We start from the raw sequence: 20,341 nt of genomic DNA, 5'->3' as shown, positions 1-20,341 counted from the left end.
GGTAATTATGGAATGTGTGTCAGTAATGGTCCCTGTGTTGGGGAGTGAAGCTCAGGTCCACGTGAGAAGGGCTGCTCTCTGTGCCATAACTCAGTCATTGGTTCTCCTTCACCTCCACTCATGAACAAATTTATATTGGTCCCAACTTATCCGGTTAAACATGGGACTCTGGGCTACTCTATAAAACTGAACAAAGGCAACATAACACAGCTCAGCACATCACAGAAACCAGCCTCTCCTCCATGGACTCTGTCTGCACTTCCTGCTGCCTCAGTAAGATCACACCCACTCCAGACACTCTCTCTTCTCCCCAACATCTCCCACTGGACAGAAGATATGAAAGCATGTACCACCAGGCTCAAGGACAGCTTTGAACCCACTGTTATCAGACGATTGTACAATAAGGTGGACTTTTGACCTGACAGTCTACACCATCATGGCTTGTAGCTCATTGTCTGCCTGCACTGCACTTTCTCTGAAACTGCTACACTTCATTTGGCATTCTGTTATTAATTTCAGCTTGTACTCCTTTAATGTATTGATGTGTTGAAATGAACTGTGTGGATGGTATGCAAAACAAAATCTTGCACTGTTTTATTGTACATAAGACAATGGTGAATCAAGTTACCAATTTATCAGTTTAATTTACCAATATTTAGGAAGCCTGAGATGTAAGACAGTGACTAATAAATCTATTGAGGAATTCAGGGGAATCTCCTTTCTGCAGAGAATGGAAGGGGTGCGCAGGGAGAGATTGGTGTGAACAATTGGGATGACACCAGTACGTGACAATAATAAACCAATTTGCCACATAACCAAAGGTACCAACCTTTGGTGCAGATACTGTATTCCGCGAAAAGATGTCTGTTATGGGGCAGTGTGTCTATTGGTGAAGCGGGACTCTGTGAAGAGAGAGAGAGAGAAAGAAAGAAAAAGAAAATGTCTGGAACAGAGTTTCTACTCATCAATATAATATGGAACCATCACCTTGACCATCTGAATAGGCATGCATGGTTCAGTTGTAGTTGGACAGTAATCCAAAGATGAAGGACTGGTTGAATTGCTCTGATGTAGAGCTGCCTTGGACTCAAAAGGTGGAGAAAATTTTACCATGTCTGCACAATCAAGGCTCATTGTAAACCTCACCACCCACTGTTGGTCCTATTTATTTATCAGGAACTGTCAGTTGTCCCTCATAGTGTCAACAAATGAGCACTCTTTGAGTGGATCGGATACTGGGAGGATTGAATCTTCCTGACTTGGTAAGATTTCACTGAGAGCTTCCAGCTCTAGTTACTCTGGTCTTCAACTTACCGACCCTATCTCACCATTATATGGACAGGAAAGGAATGGAGGGTTATGGGCTGAGTGCAGGTCGATGGGACTAGGTGAGACTAAGAGTTCCGCACGGACTAGAAGGGCCGAGATGGCCTGTTTCCGTGCTGTAATGGTTATGTGATTATATGGTTATATATTCCTCTTTTGCATTATTTATCTAACTGTTTATTGTACCAATGGTTCTGCCTGCACTGTACTGCTGCCACAAAACATCATGACGAAGTCAATGCCAACAAACCTGAGCCTGATGTTCATTTGAAGTTTCACACCTGACTGGCAGGGTTTAGGAAGAGTGTGTACAGAACTCCACTGGTCTCTACTCTGTGTGTGCAGCAAAGTCCATAAAAATAAAACAACCTGGTGCATAGCCCGAATCTGTAATTGAGAAGCGAGTAGGTTGAAAGCCTTCCGGTCTAGACCGCTGGCATGCCAAGGGATGGGCATAATGCCCCAGTGCACTCTCTGTTTTCTAACAGGGTTGTCCTTGTTGATAATCCTGCCAATATAACCCAAGTCTTTGTACGATAGCAGATGCTTCCAAATATGCAGCAACAGTTTTTCTTACTGGCATATTGAGGTAACACAACATATTGCACAGTCAGGATTTGGAACGTGCTCACTGTGGTGGGTCCAAATGAAGCCCTCAACTTGGAATTGGTTCCCATGGACCTGCACCTTGTCTGTCAACTACCAGTAACCACTGACAATGTCTTTCCCCTCTGATAAGAAAAGAGTTAACAGTTGGTTGTACCCCCTATGACTGAGGACATTCATATGTCCCTCCAGTTAATGAAATAATTTGATTAATCATTATTGTAATGAAGGGAAAGTGGTAGGCAATTTGCACACCACAGATTCTCACAACCGAAGATGATGTTGGTTGATGGCTAGATTGTTGATCAGAACCCCAGAGAAAACTTCACATACAACTGAGGGAACAATTTAACATCTCACCTAGTTTCTGCCTCAGGATCTCCCTGTATAGTGGTGTATCTGGAACTTGGACAGAGGCAGGCAAAACGCAACAGTCACAACTTTAATTTGAATGACCCAAAATACCGTGACTCGTGTGGTGACAACAGCTAAGAATCTGTCTTATCAGCACTCTGCAAGATGAATATTTGACTGACAGTCCCTTTAGTGTTGATTAAGTGAATAATGATTTCTGTTATGCTTGAGGTATGCAAAGCATCTCGGGCAAATCTGGGAGAGGTCATTCCTTCAATTCTTCTTGAGTTGACTGACCCTTTCTCTCATGCTGTTCTGCAGGTGTGAATTCAAGCCTTCTTTGGAATAGCTCTGACTCGCTGATTTCAGCCATTCCCAGGATACACAATGACACCATTCACAGAGTAAGTGCTTATCATTCTGGGGCACGGCGATGGAGCTCGTGACACTGGGGCTAGGTTCCTTTTGTCCCTTCTCTGTGTGGGGTATGTTGTGGGGAGTTTAACTTACTAAACAGCACAGAGCAATCCACAAATTCAGATGTAAATGGAGATCGAACCTATTAAATTCTCTGGCTGCTCTTACAAGTGCGAGAGAGGGGAATGGGGGGGAGGGGGCGCAATTGATCAGGCACAGGCAGAAGATTCGGATTCAGATTAGTTCATTGGGGTGAAATGAATTTCCGTACCTGCATGAAGGTTACAGAGTAAAGAGTATGCATAGTAATAACAAATACCACAATAAGTACAGTGACAGATTGGTGCAAAATATACTACTTCAAGTTCAAGTTTAATTGTAATTCAGCCATACATGAATACAGCCAAACAGTGTTATCCTGGGGCCAAGGTGCAAAGCACAGTGCCAACAGCCACACACAGCACAAGGCACATAGAGCACATATAAGAGAAGTAAATCTACAGCCACACAAAAAAAAATACCGCCCAAATCCCGAGTATCATGTATGTAGATCCATGGTGCAAGAACAACATTTGTGGTCATACCTTTCTTATTTCTCAGTTCCACCCATAATGCTCACTAGTTGAGTTCTCCAGTCCATTCTGACAGAGAACAGCTGTGACATTTTCCCTCACTAGTTTGACAAGGTCCTGCATGTGAGGCTGGTCAAGAAGGTTCAGTTGTTTGGCATTCAGGATGAGGTAATAAATTGGATTAGACATTGGCTTTTTGGGAGAAACCAGAGAGTGGTAGTAGATGGTTGCCTCTCTGACTGGAGGCTTGTGACTGTAATGTGCTGTACTATTCTATGTACTATGTTTCTGTGTGACACTTCTCTATAACTCTAATAAGCCCAGTCTGCAGACGAATGCAATCCAGCTTGTCTTCCACCAAGCGAGCACTGATGGGAGGGGCCAGCCTCCAAACCCAGCTAGTGCAAAGTGAGGTCTTGCAAAAGGAAATGTTAAGTTGACAATAACAGACGAGATAAGAATTAAGGATTTGAAAACATAGCAGCCCCAGCAGGAAAGGGATGTGAAAGAGGTCATGAGTTCAGAAGTCTGATAGCAGTGGGAAAGAAGCTAGACATTAAGCATTCAAGCTCCTGCCCGTGAAGGTACATTGACAAGAGAAAAGAGAATGGGCATTAGGGTGGTCGATGTTCTTGGCAATACTGTTAGCCTTCCTGACTCCATGAACATGGAGTGGATGGAAGGAAGCGATGAGCCTGTACTGCAGTGTGAGCAGTGGTGGTTTTTAAGGGATTGTGCCGGAAGACAGAGCTGAGACAGAACCTCTCCCTTTCATCCCTTCACTGATATTTGATATTGACTCCATTTAACAGGTTCCAGCCTTTGAAATATGTGCAGATTGTTATGCGTTTGTGAATGGCAGCTGCACATTTTACTTCAGACACCAGTTGTCCTGGGTAGTTGATCCTGACCGGCTTGCTGGGGGTGTTTAAATGCCTAAGTCTACCTCTTTCTCACAGTGTGCCTCAGAACAGCTGTAGTCCGAGACACTGGGCTGGAAAGCCAGACGGACCTCCCTGCTGGCATTCTGTATGTCACTCCAGCTACAGGATCAGGTGGAGGTACTATCCCAAGTGAGATAAGGAGACGAAAGGTGGAGAGGGCTTGTCACCCAGGAGGAGCCTGTATCAGCCAGTTCTGTGCTGAACTGTGGGACTTTACTCTGCTCTCTCACGTTCAGTAAAGTCCCAGCTGCAATTTTTGGAGGGGATTTCAAAATGACTCAACAAAACAATGGGTTGTGGCTACATGGTTATAAATGTACAGGTTATAAATGTACAAGGTTATAAATGTACAGGGTTATAAATGTACATGGTTATAGATGTACAGGTTATAAATGTACATGGTTATAGATGTACGGGGTTATAGATGTACATGGTTATAGAAGTACAGGTTATAGAAGTACAGGTTATAGATGTACATGGTTATAGAAGTACAGGTTATAGAAGTACAGGTTATAGATATACATGGTTATAATGTACAGGTTATAGATGTAAAGGTTATAGATGTACAGGTTATAGATGTACATGGTTATAATGTACAGGTTATAAATGTACATGGTTATAGATGTACAGGTTATAGATGTACATTTTATAAAGGTACAGGTTATAGAAGTACAGGTTAGAAACGTACAGGTTATAAATGTACATGGTTTATAGATGTACATGGTTATAATGTACAGGTTATAGATGTACAGTTATAGAAGTACAGGTTATAATGTACAGGTTATAAATGTACCTTGTTATAGATGTACAGGTTATAGATGTACAGGTTAGAAATGTACAGGTTATAGAAGTACAGGTTATAAATGTACACGGTTATAGATGTACAGGGTTATAAATGTACCTGGTTTATAAATGTACAGGGTTATAATGTACAGGTTATAAATGTACATGGTTATAGATGTACAGGTTATAAATGTACAGGAGGAGGCCGCTCAGTTGAGTCAAGCTGAGTTGATTCCTAATGTCAGATGCACAAGTACAGTCAGGTATAACAGAAAAACTTGCTTACAGAAGTTTTATAAGCATGTAAGTACAGACAACACACACATTAAATTATACCATACAGTGACAAAAAGAGGTGTGCAAGGACAACACAGTGTAAAAACAAAACAAGGACACCATCTTTGATTTTGACTAGTGGGTGCCTGGAGTGGGTTACCAGGGGTATTAGTGGAAGCAGACAGTTGGTTGGAATTTAAGAGGCTTTTGGATAGACACATGAATGTGGAAGGATATGGATGATACACGGGGGGGGACATTTGGTATAAACTGGCTTCAAGATCAGCACAAAATTGTGGGCTGAATGGCCTGCCAAGTGTTGTACTTTTCCATGTTCTGTGTTCTATCGAAGATGTCCAGGACGATGGAAGAGGTGGTCTGTGGTATTCTGTTGCCTCTCAAACATGTTCCCCCACACAGGCAGATCAAGGTCCACCACCGCACTTTGTTATGTAACCCTGGATCCCCCTGACCAAACAAAGGAATCTTTAGATGGTCTCACATTGTAGTGGGAGTCTCTGGAAGGGTAAGAGCTTTCTAAGTCACCTTGAACATTGAGGTCCTATTTTGAGATTCTTTTCCCTTGAACTGAACTACTCCCTCTCCCTGTCTCCAACATGCCCTGCACAGGCATCCCTTGCGTTACAAGAAGGTCCCATTCCTGAGAACTATCCCTGGACAAACAGTCCGTAAGTTGGAAATGAACAGAAAGCGCATGTGGACAAATGCTACAGAAGCTACTAAGCTCAGACTAAAGGTCTTTGGCATGAAGCATTAACTTTGTTTTCTGTTCCCAGAAATTGAGTCCTAGAGTCCTGGATTTGCACAGCATAATAAACAAGGCCATTTGGCCCACTGTGTCTATGCTGGTAGCATACCTATCTATATTCATCCCTCTCGCCTGTATTAATTCCATATCCCTCTGAACCCTGCTCCTTCAAATGCTGTCCAGATGCCTTCTAAGTGTTGCTACCCTTCCTGCCTCCAGCATCTCCACTGGCAACTCATGGCAGATACCAGCTACTCTTTGAGTGGAGAACCTACCCTTCAGATCCCCTGTAAACCCCTTTTACCTTAAGCCTATGCCTTCTAGTTTTAGGTCCCTATGCAATAGGAAACAGACTCCATCTATGCATTCCTCCTTATTGTACATATATACCTCTGTCATGTCACTTCTCGGCCTCCTTCGCTCGAGGGAAAACAGATTATCCAGTCTAGCTTGATAACTCAAGTCTTCCAAACCAGGCAGCAAATTTGTGATTCTTTCCTGTACCCTTTCTAGCTTAATCTCATCCTTCCAACACTGACCACTTTATTCAGTACACTTGTACACTTGCTCGTTAATACAAATATCTAATCAACCAATCATGCAGCATCAACTCAGTACATAAAAGCAAGCAGATATGGTCAAGAAGTTCAGTTGTTGTTCAGACCAAACATCAGAATGGGGAAGAAATATGATCTAATTGACTGACTGGAATAATTGTTGGTGTCAGATGGAGTGGTTTGAGTATCTCAGAAATTGCTGATTTCCTGGGATTTTTATGCATAATAGTCTCTAGAGTTTACAGAAAAGTGTGCAAAAAAATAATTTAAAAAAATCCAGTGAGCAGCACGCCTTGTTAAAGAGAGAGGTCAGAAGAGAATGGCCCTACTGATTCAAGCTAACAGGAAGGCAACAGTAACTCAAGTAGCCATATGTTACAACAGTGGTGTGCAGAAGAGCATCTCTGAAAGCACAACACATATTGAACCTTCAAGTGGATGGGCCACAGCAGCAGAAGACCACACTGGGTTTCACTCCTATACATAATAAGGTGGCCACTGAGTTCATATTGTGTTGATCTGCACAAAGGGTTGTAGGTTCAGCTTCGCTAACGTTTTGCACATCTGCAACCTGACATTCTAACTCTAGTACTGAATACCTCAGCCAATGAAGGCGAGCATGCCAAATGACTTCCTCGCCAGCCTGTCTACCTGTGTTCCCATTTTCAGGGAAAGCTGTTCGAACCTTGGTCTACAACACTCCCCAGGGCCCTGCCGTTCGCTGTGCATGTCCTACTCTGATTTAATTTCCCAAGAAGTGGCTCAAGTATTACTTTATGTATCTTGTTTGAGTTCATTGTTTGGTAATGGCTTGTAGTGTACCCAAGAACATTTTCTTACTTAATTTACATATTTGCTGCTCTATAAATGGATGTTGTTACTGAAGTAATTGACCCAAATGTATTTGATGGCAATATATACCAGGGCAGCTCTCAAGTATGGATTTGGGGTCTGTACTTGTCTCATACTCAACCCTTTCGTTCTCGGTTTTGTTTTGGTAAACCTATCGTGATAACAGAATCAGGACCTAGCCAGGTTTGCTCTGAGACCTACCTGAAGGAAGCTGTTTCTTGAATGGATTTGTGGATCCCATTCATAAATCAAATGACTGTTGTGGTCATAGGAATTGTTGGCTTGGCAGAGTTTCTGTTCAAAGCCCAAATCAGATTGCTATCTGTTTGTTCATGTTATAGCAAATGCACACACAGGACATTGCACAACAGAGCCTTTGCAATAACTACTAATTACCCCGATACATGAGAGGTCCAGAAAGCGAAGATTTAATGTAATCACATAGATCGATTGTACCAATCTAGAGTATACGTTCAGAAAACCAATCTCTGGTTATTTATAGAGCTCAACAAAAATTTGTGATATGAAAGAGTGATTTTTTTTTTAATTTATGGAATGTAAACTTCACCGGAAATGCTGATATTTATTGTCCATCCCTTACTGCCCCTGGACTGAAGAGGTAGTTAAGAGTTAACCATGTTGGTGAGACTGGAGTCACAGTTAGACCATGCTGGATAAGGACAGTGGGTTACCTCCCCTGAAGTATTTCAGTGAGCCAAGTGGATTGTGTAACAACTGCTGGAGCCCACTGTTTCAATTCATTGCTTGAATTCTCAGCTGTTAATGTTGCATTTTGCGCTGAGGTCTTGCTTTTCTAGTCTTTTTTCCAACATATAGTATAACTTATATCATTTATATTTTGCGTGTTATCTAAAACTACATGCCTGTGATGTTGCTGCAAGTTTTTCATTGTGCCTGTACCTCACTGTATTTGTGTACATGACAATAGACTCGACTCAACATGACTTGGATTCAGACCCACATATCTGATTCTAGAACACTGCCTGCTAGTCTCTAACCACTCCCAAACCAGAGGTACCACTCCCTAACAGCGGTTCTCTCCACCAGCCACCCAGCCTCAGCATACTCACCTCCTGTTAACTTGTGAAATGCCTCCTAAAACATAGAATGTAGAAGAGTTCAGCACAGGAACAGGCCTTTTGGCACACAGTGTTGTGCTGTATCAATTAAATTAGTTATCAAATGATCAACTAAACTAAGCTCTTCAACCTACACAATGTCTACATCCATCCATTTTCTTCGCATTCATACGCCTATCTAAACATCCCTTAAAAGTCCCTAATGTGTTTGCCTCTAGCACCACTGCAGGCAACACATTCCAGACACCTACCACTCTCTCTGTGAAGAACTTACTCCTCACATTTCCATTGAAATTACCCCCTCTCACCTTAAATGCATGGGCTGTGGTGTTGGACATTTCAATTCTGAGAACAAGGCACTATCTGTCTATTCTTATTTATGCCTTTCATAATCTTATAAAACTCTATCAGATCTCCCACTAGAAGCCTGCCACTCCAGAAAAAACAACTCAAGTTTGTCCAACCTTTTGTTATAGCACATGCCCTCTAATCCATGGACCCTCCTGGTAAACCTCTTCTGCACCCTCTCCAAAGCCTCAACATCTTTCCTATAATGAGGCAACCAGAACTGTATGCAAAACTCCAGATGCAGCCTAACTTGAGTTTTATAAAGCTGCATTGTAAGTTCCTGACTTTTGAATTTAGTAATAAAGGCAAGCATATCATATGCCTTTTTCACCCGCCTATCAACCGGTGCATCCTGTTTCAGGGAGCTATGAACTTTGATCCCAAGATCCCTCCGCTCATCAACATTGTTAAAGGTCTTGCACTCAACGGTGTACTGTCTCTTTGCATTTGACCTGCCAAGGTGGAACACTTCACATCTGGCTGGGGTTAAACTCTGTCTGTCATTTCTCCACCCATATCCGCGACTGATCTATATCCTACTGTACTCTTTGCCAGTCTTCTACACTATCCACAACACAACCATATCAACTGCAAGCTTACTAACCCACCCACCTACATTTTTATGAGGTCATTTATATGTAGTGCATCACAAACAGCAGAGGTCCATGAGGAACATCACTAATCACAGACCTCCAGCTAGAATGGGTCCCTTTGACAGTACCTTCTGTCTTCTAAAAGCAAGCCAATTCTGTATCTAAATAGCCAATTCACCATGGATCCCATGCATCTTCTGGATGAGCCTCCCACGAGGGACTTTGTTAAACGCCTTCCTAAAATTCATGTAGACAACATCTAAATTTCCACCTTCATCGATCAACCTCATCGCCTTGTCATAAAATTCAGTCAAGTTAGAAAGACCACATTCCGTTTGCTGTGCACAAGGCCATGCTGGCTGTCCTTAATTAAGCCATTGTTTTCCAAATGCTCATGAATCCTATCACCAAGAATTCTCTCTAGTAACTTCCCTACCACTAGTGTGTGAGTCACCAGTCTATAGTTCCCAGGATTATCCCTGGTTTGGTTCTTGAATAATGGAACATGAGCTACTCACCTGTCCTCCAAGATCTTGTCTGTGGCTAAAGAGGACATGTAGATATTGGTCAAGGCCCCAGCAATCTCTTCTATTGCCTCCCTCAATAGCCAAGGGTATATCCCATCAGGCTCTGGGGACTTGTACATCTTCCTGCTCTTTAAGAGATCCAACACTACTTGGTGGACATGATTAAGGAAAACCCCAAGGCATTCTACAAGAATGTGAAGAGAAAGAGGATAAGACGTAAGAAAATAGGACCAATCAAATATGACAGTGGTAAAGTGTGAATGGAACTGGAGGAGATGGCAGAGACACTTAATGAATACTTTGCTTCAGTATTCACTATGGAAAAGGACCTTGGCAATTGTGGGGATGACTTACAGCGGACTGAAAAGCTTGAGCATATAGACATTAAGAAAGAGGATGTGCTGGAGCTTTTGGAAAGCATCAAGTTGGCTAAGTCACCAGGACTGGATAAGATATACCCCAGGCTACTGTGGGAGGTGAGGGAGGAGATTGCTGAGCCTCTGGCGAGGTTCTGCAGGATTGGAGGGTTGCAGATGTTGTTCCCGTATTCAAGAAAGGGAGTAGAGATAGCCCAGGAAATTATAGATCAGCGGGTCTTAATTCAGTGGTTGGTAAATTGATGGAGAAGGTCCTGAGAGGCAGGATTTATGAACCTTTGGAGAGGCATAATATGATTAGGAATAGTCATGTGCTGTATTGTACTGCAAGTCGTGCCTTACGAGCCTGATTGAATTTTTTGAGGATGTGACAAAACACATTGATAAAGGTAGAGCAGTAGATGTAGTGTATATGGATTTCAGCAAGGCATTTGATAAGGTACCCCTTGCAAGGCTTATTGAGAAAGTAAGGGGGCACAGGATCTAAGGGGACCTTGCTTTGTGAATCCAGAGTAGGTTTGCCCACAAAAGGCAAAGACTGGTTGTAGATGGGTCATATACTGCATGGAGGTCGGTGACTAGTGGTGTGCCTCAGGGATCTGTTCTGGGACCCCTACTCTTCATGATTTTTATAAATGACCTGGATGAGGAAGTGGAGGGATGGGTTATTAAATTTGCTGATGACACAAAGGTTGGGGGTGTTGTGGATAGTGTGGAGGGCCATCGGATGTTACAGCAGGACATTGATAGGATGCAAAACTGGGCTGAGAAGTGCAGATAGAGTTCAACCCAGATAAGTGTGAGGTGGTTCATTTTGGTAGGTCAAGTATGGTGGCAGAATATAGCATTAATGGTAAGACTCTTGGCAGTGTGGAGCATCAGAGGGATCTTGGGGTCCAAGTCCATAGGCCACTCAAAGCTGCTACACAGGTTGACTGTGTGGTTAAGAAGGCATACAGTGTATTGGCCTTCATCAATCGTGGGATTGAGTTTAAGAGCCGAGAGGTAATGTTATAGCTATATAGGGCCTTGTCGGACTCCACCTGGAGTACTATGCTCAGTTCTGGTCACGTCACTACAGGAAGGATGTGGAAACCATAGAAAGGATGTAGAGGAGATTTAGAAGGATGTTGCCTGGATTGGGGAGCATGCCTTATGAGAATAGGTTGAGTGAACTTGGTCTTCTCTCCTTGGAGCGACGGAGAATGAGAGGTGACCTGATAGAGGTGTATAAAATGACGAGAGGCATTGATCGTGTGGATAGTCAGAGGTTTTTTCTCAGGGCTGGAATGGCTAGCACAAGTAGGCACAGTTTTAAGGTGCTTGGAAGTAGGTACAGAGGAGATGTCAGGGGTAAGTTTTTTATGCAGAGAGTGGTGAGTGCATGGAATGGGTTGCTGGCGATGGTGGTAGAGGTGGATACAATAGGGTCTTTTAAGAGACTCCTGGATAGGTACATGGAGCTTAGAAAAATAAGGGCTATGGGTAACCCTGGGTAATTTCTAAAGTAAGTACGTGCTTGGTACAGCATTGTGGGCTGAAGGGCCTGTATTGTGCTGTAGGTTTTCTATGTTTCCTAATATGGTGCCACGGTTACAGAGAAAGTGCAGTGCATGTATATAAATAAACTGAAATGTTCATGATGAGGTCCATGAGCCTGGGGACGTGTCAGGTTTTTGAATCTTCTGTTCGATGGGAGTGGAGGGAAGAGACAACGACTGGGTCCTTTGCTGCTTTCCCAAAGCAACAGGAAGTGTATGGCACAGAAGACAGCTGTACAGCCCATCAGTATCATGTAGGGTCCCGAAGGAGCAAACATTGGTCATATTCCTCCATTGTAGCCCTGCAACTTTCTTTCTTTCTTTCTATCTATCTATCACTCTCTCTCTCTCTCTCTCTCTCTCTCTCTCTCTCTCTCTCTCTCTCTCTCTCTCTCGTGCTCTCTCTCTCTCTCATGCTCTCTCTCTCTCTCTCTCTCTCTCCCTCGTGCTCTCTCTCATATGACCATTGAATGATTCCTTTTATCATTAACCTACTCCAGGCACAATTTGCAGTCTGCCAATTATGCTATCTGTCTTTAGGATGTGGGATAAAGCTGAGCACTCAGAGGAAACCCACATGGTTACAGGGAGAACACTCAAACTCCACCCAGACAGCACCAGAGGTCAGGATTGATCCTGAGGCTGTGATGTATCTGCACTCCCTGCTGCACCACGATGCTGTCTGCAGAATAGGCTCTGTGTTTCCTGACATTGCAAACATTTGAAACATTGACTGTAAAGCACTTTAGGATGTCCAAAGGGGATGAGAAGGGTGCCTTAAAAATGCATGCTGTCATCATGGAGTCCCAGAACAATGCGACACATTGCCCCATCATCTCTATGCCAACTGTTTTGTCGATCTACACTAATCTTATTCGACCATATTAAGTCCACCATGCCTTGCCTACTTGTCTAAATAACTCGCAAGTCTGATCTAACCACCACCTCTGGTGCACGTTCGAATATCAACCATTCTGTCTGCAGAAAAAAAACTGATCCCCTTTGCTCTCACCCTAAACTTATGCCCTTTTGTTTTTGATACCCCTTATCATAGGAAGAAGATTCTGACTGACTACCCTAATGTCATGGCTGAGGTGCTGATGCTTCACTATATGGGGTGTTTTGTTTGTTTTGTGTGAAAGTATGTTTACTGCTATCTTATGTGCTTTGTGCAGTGTGTGACTGCCGGTTCTGTAGTTTGCACCTTGGACCCAGAGGAACTCTATTTCATTTGGTTCTATTCATGGGTGTTCATGTACAGTTACACTTGAACTTGAGTTTTTAACCCTGGGGACTGAGCTTGGGACGGTTGGGTTTTATTCAGATGAACTCGGGTGTTAGGGTGATCTTCCACAGTCCCTGACATGGCTGGTGATGATGAAAACCTGCTTCATCAGACAGCAACAGAAAGTGTTTGCTTTTTCTGTGCTGGACTTTTATAAATTAAGTACACCTCCAACACTTTACAATTCTTTTTCAAGTGTAAATTTTATATAATCTAGGACCACAGCGTGCAAATGTGCAGGAACAACTGCTTGAGGATCTTTATTTTTAGCTGTTGGTGAAGAGAGTAAAAATTGTCCCACACCATGAGGAATGAGTACCCAAATATGTTTCAGAACAATTTACTTTAGCTTAAGATGGCAGGTGGTTTAACTTCGCATCCAAGGTACAACTTCTCTAAGAGTGCAGTCCTCCCCTTGTACTGCACTGTAGTCATTTGTTTATTCATTATGTGCCATGTTTTATGACGAAGGTGATCTTGGTCTTTCCATGACCATGTTTGTGCTTGGCAAAGTTTTCTGCTGAAGTAGTTTGCCATGGCCACCTTCTTGACAGTGTCTTTACTAGACAAGTGACCCCAGCATTATCAATACTCTTCAAAGATTGTATGCCTGGTGTCTGTGGTCACATAACCAGTACTTGTGATATGCACCAGCTGCTCATATGACTATCCACCACCTGCTCCCAGAGCTTCTCATGACCCTGATCATGGGGCTAAACAGGTAGTACACTTTGCTCAAGGGTGACCTGCAGGCTAGTGGAGGGAAAGAGCACTTGCACATCCTTTGATAGAGATGTATGTCCACCCCACCACCCAACCTTATGATCCAGTTTCTGAATAGAAAGAGCCCAGAATCATCTGACTCAAAGGGGAGAGTGTGATCCAGAGAGTGAATGAATTATACTGCCACATGCTCGTATCTTTGTGGTTAAAAAAGCAATTGCATTATCAAATTTCAGCTAAGCTTTTCTAATTGGGAAGAACTTTTTCTGAAGAATAGGAGAATGTACAAGTTTTCTCTGCTAACTGGAGAGATTGCCCACATCAACTGCTTTTGTCAAATTAATAGGGATGCAGATAGAAGAACTGGCAAGCTTCAATTAGTGAGTTGGAGGAAGAGAAGGCAAGAGATTTATGACTGATAGAAGTTCTGAAACACACAACCTCCCTCAAAAATGATCTGTTCACACGGCACCTTTAGCCTAGTCTTATCATTCTTAGTCCTGCTGGTCTGAGTCTCCTGTTGTCTGGGTTCTGAATTGACTGGTGAAGCTGATGTGGAATTTAAAGACTTCCATGGATGGGGTAAGGGGTGCCTGATGGGGTACGTGTGTGGGTAGTTTATGAAGTCATTCATCCATTCTGCTATGTACGCTGGACTTCTATGTGCTTGCCTTCGATATTCTCATCCTCATCCCAATCTCACCTTTTCCATTTTGAGCAGTCACGGGCTGGGGATGTTGAATGGGGATGGTGGAGATGTTGAAATTCTTTATCAAGTTTTAGAGGACATCCTTGAATTGTTTCCTCTGCTTGTTTGATAATCCTTTAATACAACAGAGCTCGGAATAGTGTTTGTTTTCAAGTTTGGAAATGCAATTGATGAGGCCTGCCTAATGCAGCCAATCCAGGATTGGGAATGTTGGCCTGGGAGAGGACACTGATGTAGATTCACTTGATTTTCCAGTGAAGCAGGAGAACTTTCTGACTGACAAAGAAGGTATTTGACAGGCCTAATACAAAGGTAGTGGTTTTAACCCAGTGAAGATCCTCTGTGAAGTCTCACCTGTCCTTAAACCTCTACCATGCCCACCATTCAGAGACAAAGACAGCCTTTCCAAGTGATTCATTTGCACTTCTCTCAATGTATTCTCAACCTCAGCTGGCCACTTTGATACGACCACTTTGTTAAGCACCAGCGAGTAACTCTGAGGTTCTCATTGCTTGCCACTTGAATTCTTGATCCCACTCCCAATCTGAGCTACCTGCCTATGACCTCCTGCACTGTTCTGATGAGGCTCAATACAAGCCTGAGGAATGGCACTTCATCGTCCATCTGAGTACTTTGTAATTTTCTGAATTCTATAAATTCACATAATCACTTTCTCTGTCTATATTTGCACTGGCTGCTTCAAAACTGTCATCCCATTGTGCGATGAACTCAGTTGTTCCTTCTCCATTAAACCAGCTTTGTTTGCATTCTCTAGGAGCCCTCATCTCTGCTTTCATTGCATTTTCTCTCTCTAACTGCCCCTATTAATTCAGCAGCTAGGTGACATCTGCCACTCATCCCCATGGCAAACCTGACCTTACCCTATCAGTGGCATTCATCATCTATATCTACCCCCCCCCATCACCCTCTTTTGCAACTTAAAATTAACTTGTTTTTTTTCTCTTAAACACAAGAGATTCTACAAATGCTGGAAATCCAGAGCAACACACAAAATGCCAGAGGGGCTCAGCAGCTCAGGCAGCATCTATGAATAAACATTTGACATTTTGGTCCGAGACCCTTTATCAGGTCTCAGTCCAAAACATCAACTATTTATTCATTTCCATAGATGCTGCCTTACCTGCTGAGTTTCTCCAGCATTTTGTGTGGTGTTTTCTCTTATCCCAATTCTATTGAGTCTTTGATCTGTTTCCCTTTCCACAGATACTGCCTGTCATGCTGAGTACTTCCAGCATTTTGTCTTATTTCAGATTTCCAAAATGTTCCAAAACAGATCTGTCTGAATTTTAGGTGGAACCAGAGCGGGATGATTGCTCATCTAATCAGAGGATAACTGTTTAAAAGATGCTGAAAGCACAAAGAGGACAGGTGCAGGGAATTTGTTCCACCAGGCTCAAGCACAGCTCCATACTGCTGTTATAAAGCTTCCGAATGGTCCCCTAGTACAAAAAGATGGACTCTTGACCTCACAATCCAAGGCAAGGTTGCCACAACTTTGCACCTTATTGTCTACCAGCACTGCACGCTCTCTGTAACTGTATCACTTTATTAGGCATTCTGTTGTGCCTCAATGCACTGATGTGATGAAATTATCAGTGTGGATGGCATGCAAAACAAATTTTTCCACTATAGCTCATGTACAGTGTGACAACAATAAATGAAGTTACCAATTTAATTTGCCATTATTGAGGTGCTTTCAATGTAAGAAGGTAACTAACGAATCCATTGTGGAGTTCAGAGAGATCTCCTTTCTGCTGACAAAGGTCAATGGGGATGGGTTGTAGGAGGCTGGGTAAACACACAAGGGGAAAGCTGCAGAAGCACAGGAAGACAGTGGAAGGTCCAGAGAGCTAGCTCTGAGCAGGCGGGTCATATGACTTTTTCTTGTGCTGTACACTTGACATCATAGAGCAAGGCTCATGTGAAACTGCTAGGTCTAGGGAGACTATTCAAATGTGTTGAAAGGATTTAAGGATGATATGCACTGTTATACGCACAGACTGTTCATCTAAAGATAATGACAAAGGTCTGACTGACAGCTAATGTGATTCCTGTGTATGTAAGTTGGTGATGAAACAAACTGAGGGAACTATAGACAAATTAGCTTAACATGGATGGTAGTAACTAGATGTAATGGAAAGATAATCTCATTACTAGTGATATAATAGAGAGAGCACTCAGCGTGAATTCTGAAGAAGGATTGTGCTCACTGAAGAAGTACCGTCAGAAATAGATAAGGGTAATGAAGCAGATGAATATATTTTAAATTACAACAGACATTTGATAAGGTGTTTCACAGAATGCTCAAAGAGTGTCCAGAACTGTTGAGTCGGGGTATCAGAATCACTGGGAGACTGGCTGCTGAGCAGAACTCTGGAAGGACAGGGTAAAGCAGGGAAGCAGTGATCAATACCAGGAATAACTTGGACCTGAGAAATGAAAGGCAGTTACTACATTTTCAAATGAAATTGATTGTTGATACATGATTTATGCTGAAGAAGATGCAACACATTCAGAAATTAATAAACTTTTACAATGCATCAGCACAGAGTAACTAACTTCAGTGTAGACAAGTGCGATGTTGCATTTTGGTGTGAAATGCAAAGAAGATGTGCTGAACTTGAGAAATACTCTGAATGGGTTAATGATTCAACGGGCAACTGGGTTAATGCAGCCATCAAAACATTGATCTGGTTCATTTGCTGAAAATTGAGTAACAAATGGAAACCATTCAGTTTGTACAGAAACTTGATTAAACCTCACATGAAAAGTTCAAACAGATACAATGTAATAAGGATTATAATCATTGTGTGGACTTCCAAGAAAGTGATTTTTGTTTTTGCTTTTCCCAGAACACAAGCATTGACTGGTCGTTACTGTCCAAGAAAGAATGCCTGAAATACGGAGGCCACATGGTTGGTGCAAGCTGTCACTATGTCCCAGATGTCACCCTGATGTCATTCATCCTTTTCCTCGGTACCTACAGCTGTTCAATGACACTAAAGAACTTCAAAACCAGCCCCTATTTCCCAACCAGGGTGAGTTATATAGACCAACACTTCTACGAGAGGCTATTTAGTTTGTATTACATGTTAAGCTACCGGCAAAGAGTGTGAACTCAGAGGTGGACCTGTCACACATAATGCTGGGAGCGTTCTTATCCAATAAATGGTAAATCCAGGGCAGAGGCCGAGGCATGGAAACTGGAGCCAGGGATGGGGGAATGCAGGGGTCTCGCAGGGTGACGGGACTGGGAGAGGTCAGTGATTTGGGAGGGAACTACGGACGCAGTTAGATTGGGAACACAGTTGACTGATAGGTGTGGGATACAGTTCGACAGAGGTCTGGATGATGTGAGGGTGGCAGAAAGTGGGGTCTGTGCAGGAGGGCATTGGGGTTATTGAGCAGATTTTATCATGGGGAATGCTCCTGTCCCCTGCCAATAATCTATTGTTAACTGTCCTGCAAAACTTTGTTTTGGGAACTTCTTGAATATACTGATGGAACACACCACTGCTACCCACCTCCCCTCAGACCCCCTTTAAATATATATCTCCTCTCAACCTCAACCCAAGTCATCTAGTTCTGCACTCCCCTACACTGGGGGGAAAAAAAGACCGTATACACTCATCTTATCAATGCCCCTCAACCTCCCTAAAGCTGCCCCTCAGTCTCCTGTGCTGCAGGGAAAACAATCCCAGCTATCCAGTCAATTCAATGTTGGAGCACAGCTCTTTCATATCACCGCGATACACAGCAGAGAAACCCGGATACAGCCCAATGGCTACTGGAGCAAGATGGTGGGTCGAGGAAGCAAACCCATCGGTATCAAAAATCTGGGCCAATCAATAATTCTGGTCGGTCTCAGGCTTGGGTGCAGGCCTTTTAGCCCACTGACTACCAAAATATGCATTTTTGAAATTACTGTAAAGCAAGCCAGGAAACACTCAAGAAGAAACATAATAATAACAAAAATAATAATATAGTAGTCATTGTCCCAATAGTAATATCTGCAACAGGTATCATAGGGCCATTAGATATAGGAGCAGAATTAGGCCTCTTGGCCCATCGAGTCTGCTCCGTCATTTCATCATAGCTGAAACCTTTTTTCCTCTCGGCCCCAATCTTCTGCCTTCTCCGTGTATCCTTTCATGCTCTGACCAATCAAGAATCTATCTACCTCTGCCATAAATATTCATAAACACTTGGCCTTCACAGCTGCTTGTGGCAACGAATTCCACAGATTCACCTCTCTCTGGCTAAAGAAATTCCTCCTCACCTCTGTTCTAAAAGAATACCCTTCTATTCTGAAGCTGTGTCCTCTGGTCCTAGACTCTCCCACCGGAGGAAATGTCCTATCCACATGCACTCTATCAAGGCCTTTCACCATTCGATAGGCTTCAATGAGGTCACCCCTCGTTTTTCTGAATTCTGGTGAATACAGGTCCAGAACCATCAAATGCTCTTCATATGACAAGCCATTCAATCCTAGAATCATTTTCATGAAACCTTCTTGAACAATCTCCAGTGTCAGCACATCCTTTCTAAGATAACAGGCCCAAAACTGGTCACAATAGTCCAAGTGAGGCCTCACCAGTGCTTTATAAAGTCTCAACACTACATCCTTGCTTTTATATTCTAGTCCTCTTGAAATGAATGCTAACATTGCATTTGCCCTCCTCACTACGGACTTACCCTGAAAATTAACCTTTCGGGAATCCTGCACAGGGACTCCCAAGTCCCTTTACACCTCAGATTTTTGAATTTTCTCTCCATTTAAAAAATAGTCTATGCTTTTATTTCTTCTACCAACGTGCATGATCATATAGTTCTCAACACTGTGTTCCATCTGCCACTTCTATGCCCATTCTTCTAATCTGTCTAAGTTCTTCTGTAGTCTCTCTACTTCCTCAAAATTACCTGCCCCTCCACCTACCTTCGTATTATCTGCAGACTTCGTAACAAAGCCATCAATTCCATCATTCAAGTCATTGACATATAATGTAAAAAGCAGTGGTCCCAACACAAACCCCTGTGGAACACCACCTGTCACCAGTAGCCAACCAGAAAAGGCTCCCTCTATCACAAACAAGAGAAAGTCTGCAGATGCTGGAAATCCAAACAACGCACAGAAAATGCTGGAGGAACTCAGCAGGCCAGGCAGCATCTAAGGCAGACCTACTGAAGGGTCTGGGCCCAAAATATCGACTGTACTCTTTTCTATAGATGCTGCCTGTCCTGCTGAGTTACTTCAGCCTTTTAATGTGTGTTGCAAGGCTCCCCTTTTTCCCACTCTTTGCCTCCTGCCAATCAGCCACTGCTTTATCCATGCTAGTATCCTTCCTGTAACTTGTGCGTGGCTTTTCCCAGCCTCGGGTTTACCAGCTTGAGCTGAGAAAAAATAAACACACAACAATAATAATAATGATACAATTTTCCACTCACATCCCCATCCATTCCCACCCCAAACTTCTCCCACCATTCACTGAACACTAGGATTAATTTCTACAACTTAAAGAAAATACTACATATTTACAATACAGAGGAAGGCCATTCAACCCATTGGGTCTGTGTTGGCTCACAGCGCAATCCGTTCTTCATTAATTTTCCCTGTAACTTTAACTCTGTATTAAAACACCTTCCGGATTCCACTACTACTAT

At 42.9% G+C, this 20,341-nt stretch overlaps 1 protein-coding gene across 5 annotated transcripts in view; it reads left to right on the top strand.

Moving 5' to 3' along the window:
- Positions 1-20,341, top strand: part of LOC140196760 (electrogenic sodium bicarbonate cotransporter 1-like) — a 220,145-nt gene that overhangs the window by 150,105 nt on the left and 49,699 nt on the right. For all 5 annotated transcript variants that reach the window (XM_072256490.1, XM_072256492.1, XM_072256489.1 and 2 more), the window contains 2 exons: positions 2,608-2,690; positions 17,533-17,718. In XM_072256490.1, the coding sequence (XP_072112591.1) occupies positions 2,608-2,690; positions 17,533-17,718 (269 nt within the window). The remainder of the gene's footprint in view (positions 1-2,607; positions 2,691-17,532; positions 17,719-20,341) is intronic.

Source organism: Mobula birostris, chromosome 4, assembly GCF_030028105.1.
Source record: "Mobula birostris isolate sMobBir1 chromosome 4, sMobBir1.hap1, whole genome shotgun sequence".
NCBI classification, from domain to species: Eukaryota; Metazoa; Chordata; class Chondrichthyes; order Myliobatiformes; family Myliobatidae; genus Mobula; species Mobula birostris.
The sequence above is the reverse complement of the archived record's forward strand: the minus strand, read 5'-3'. Positions and strand labels throughout refer to the sequence as shown.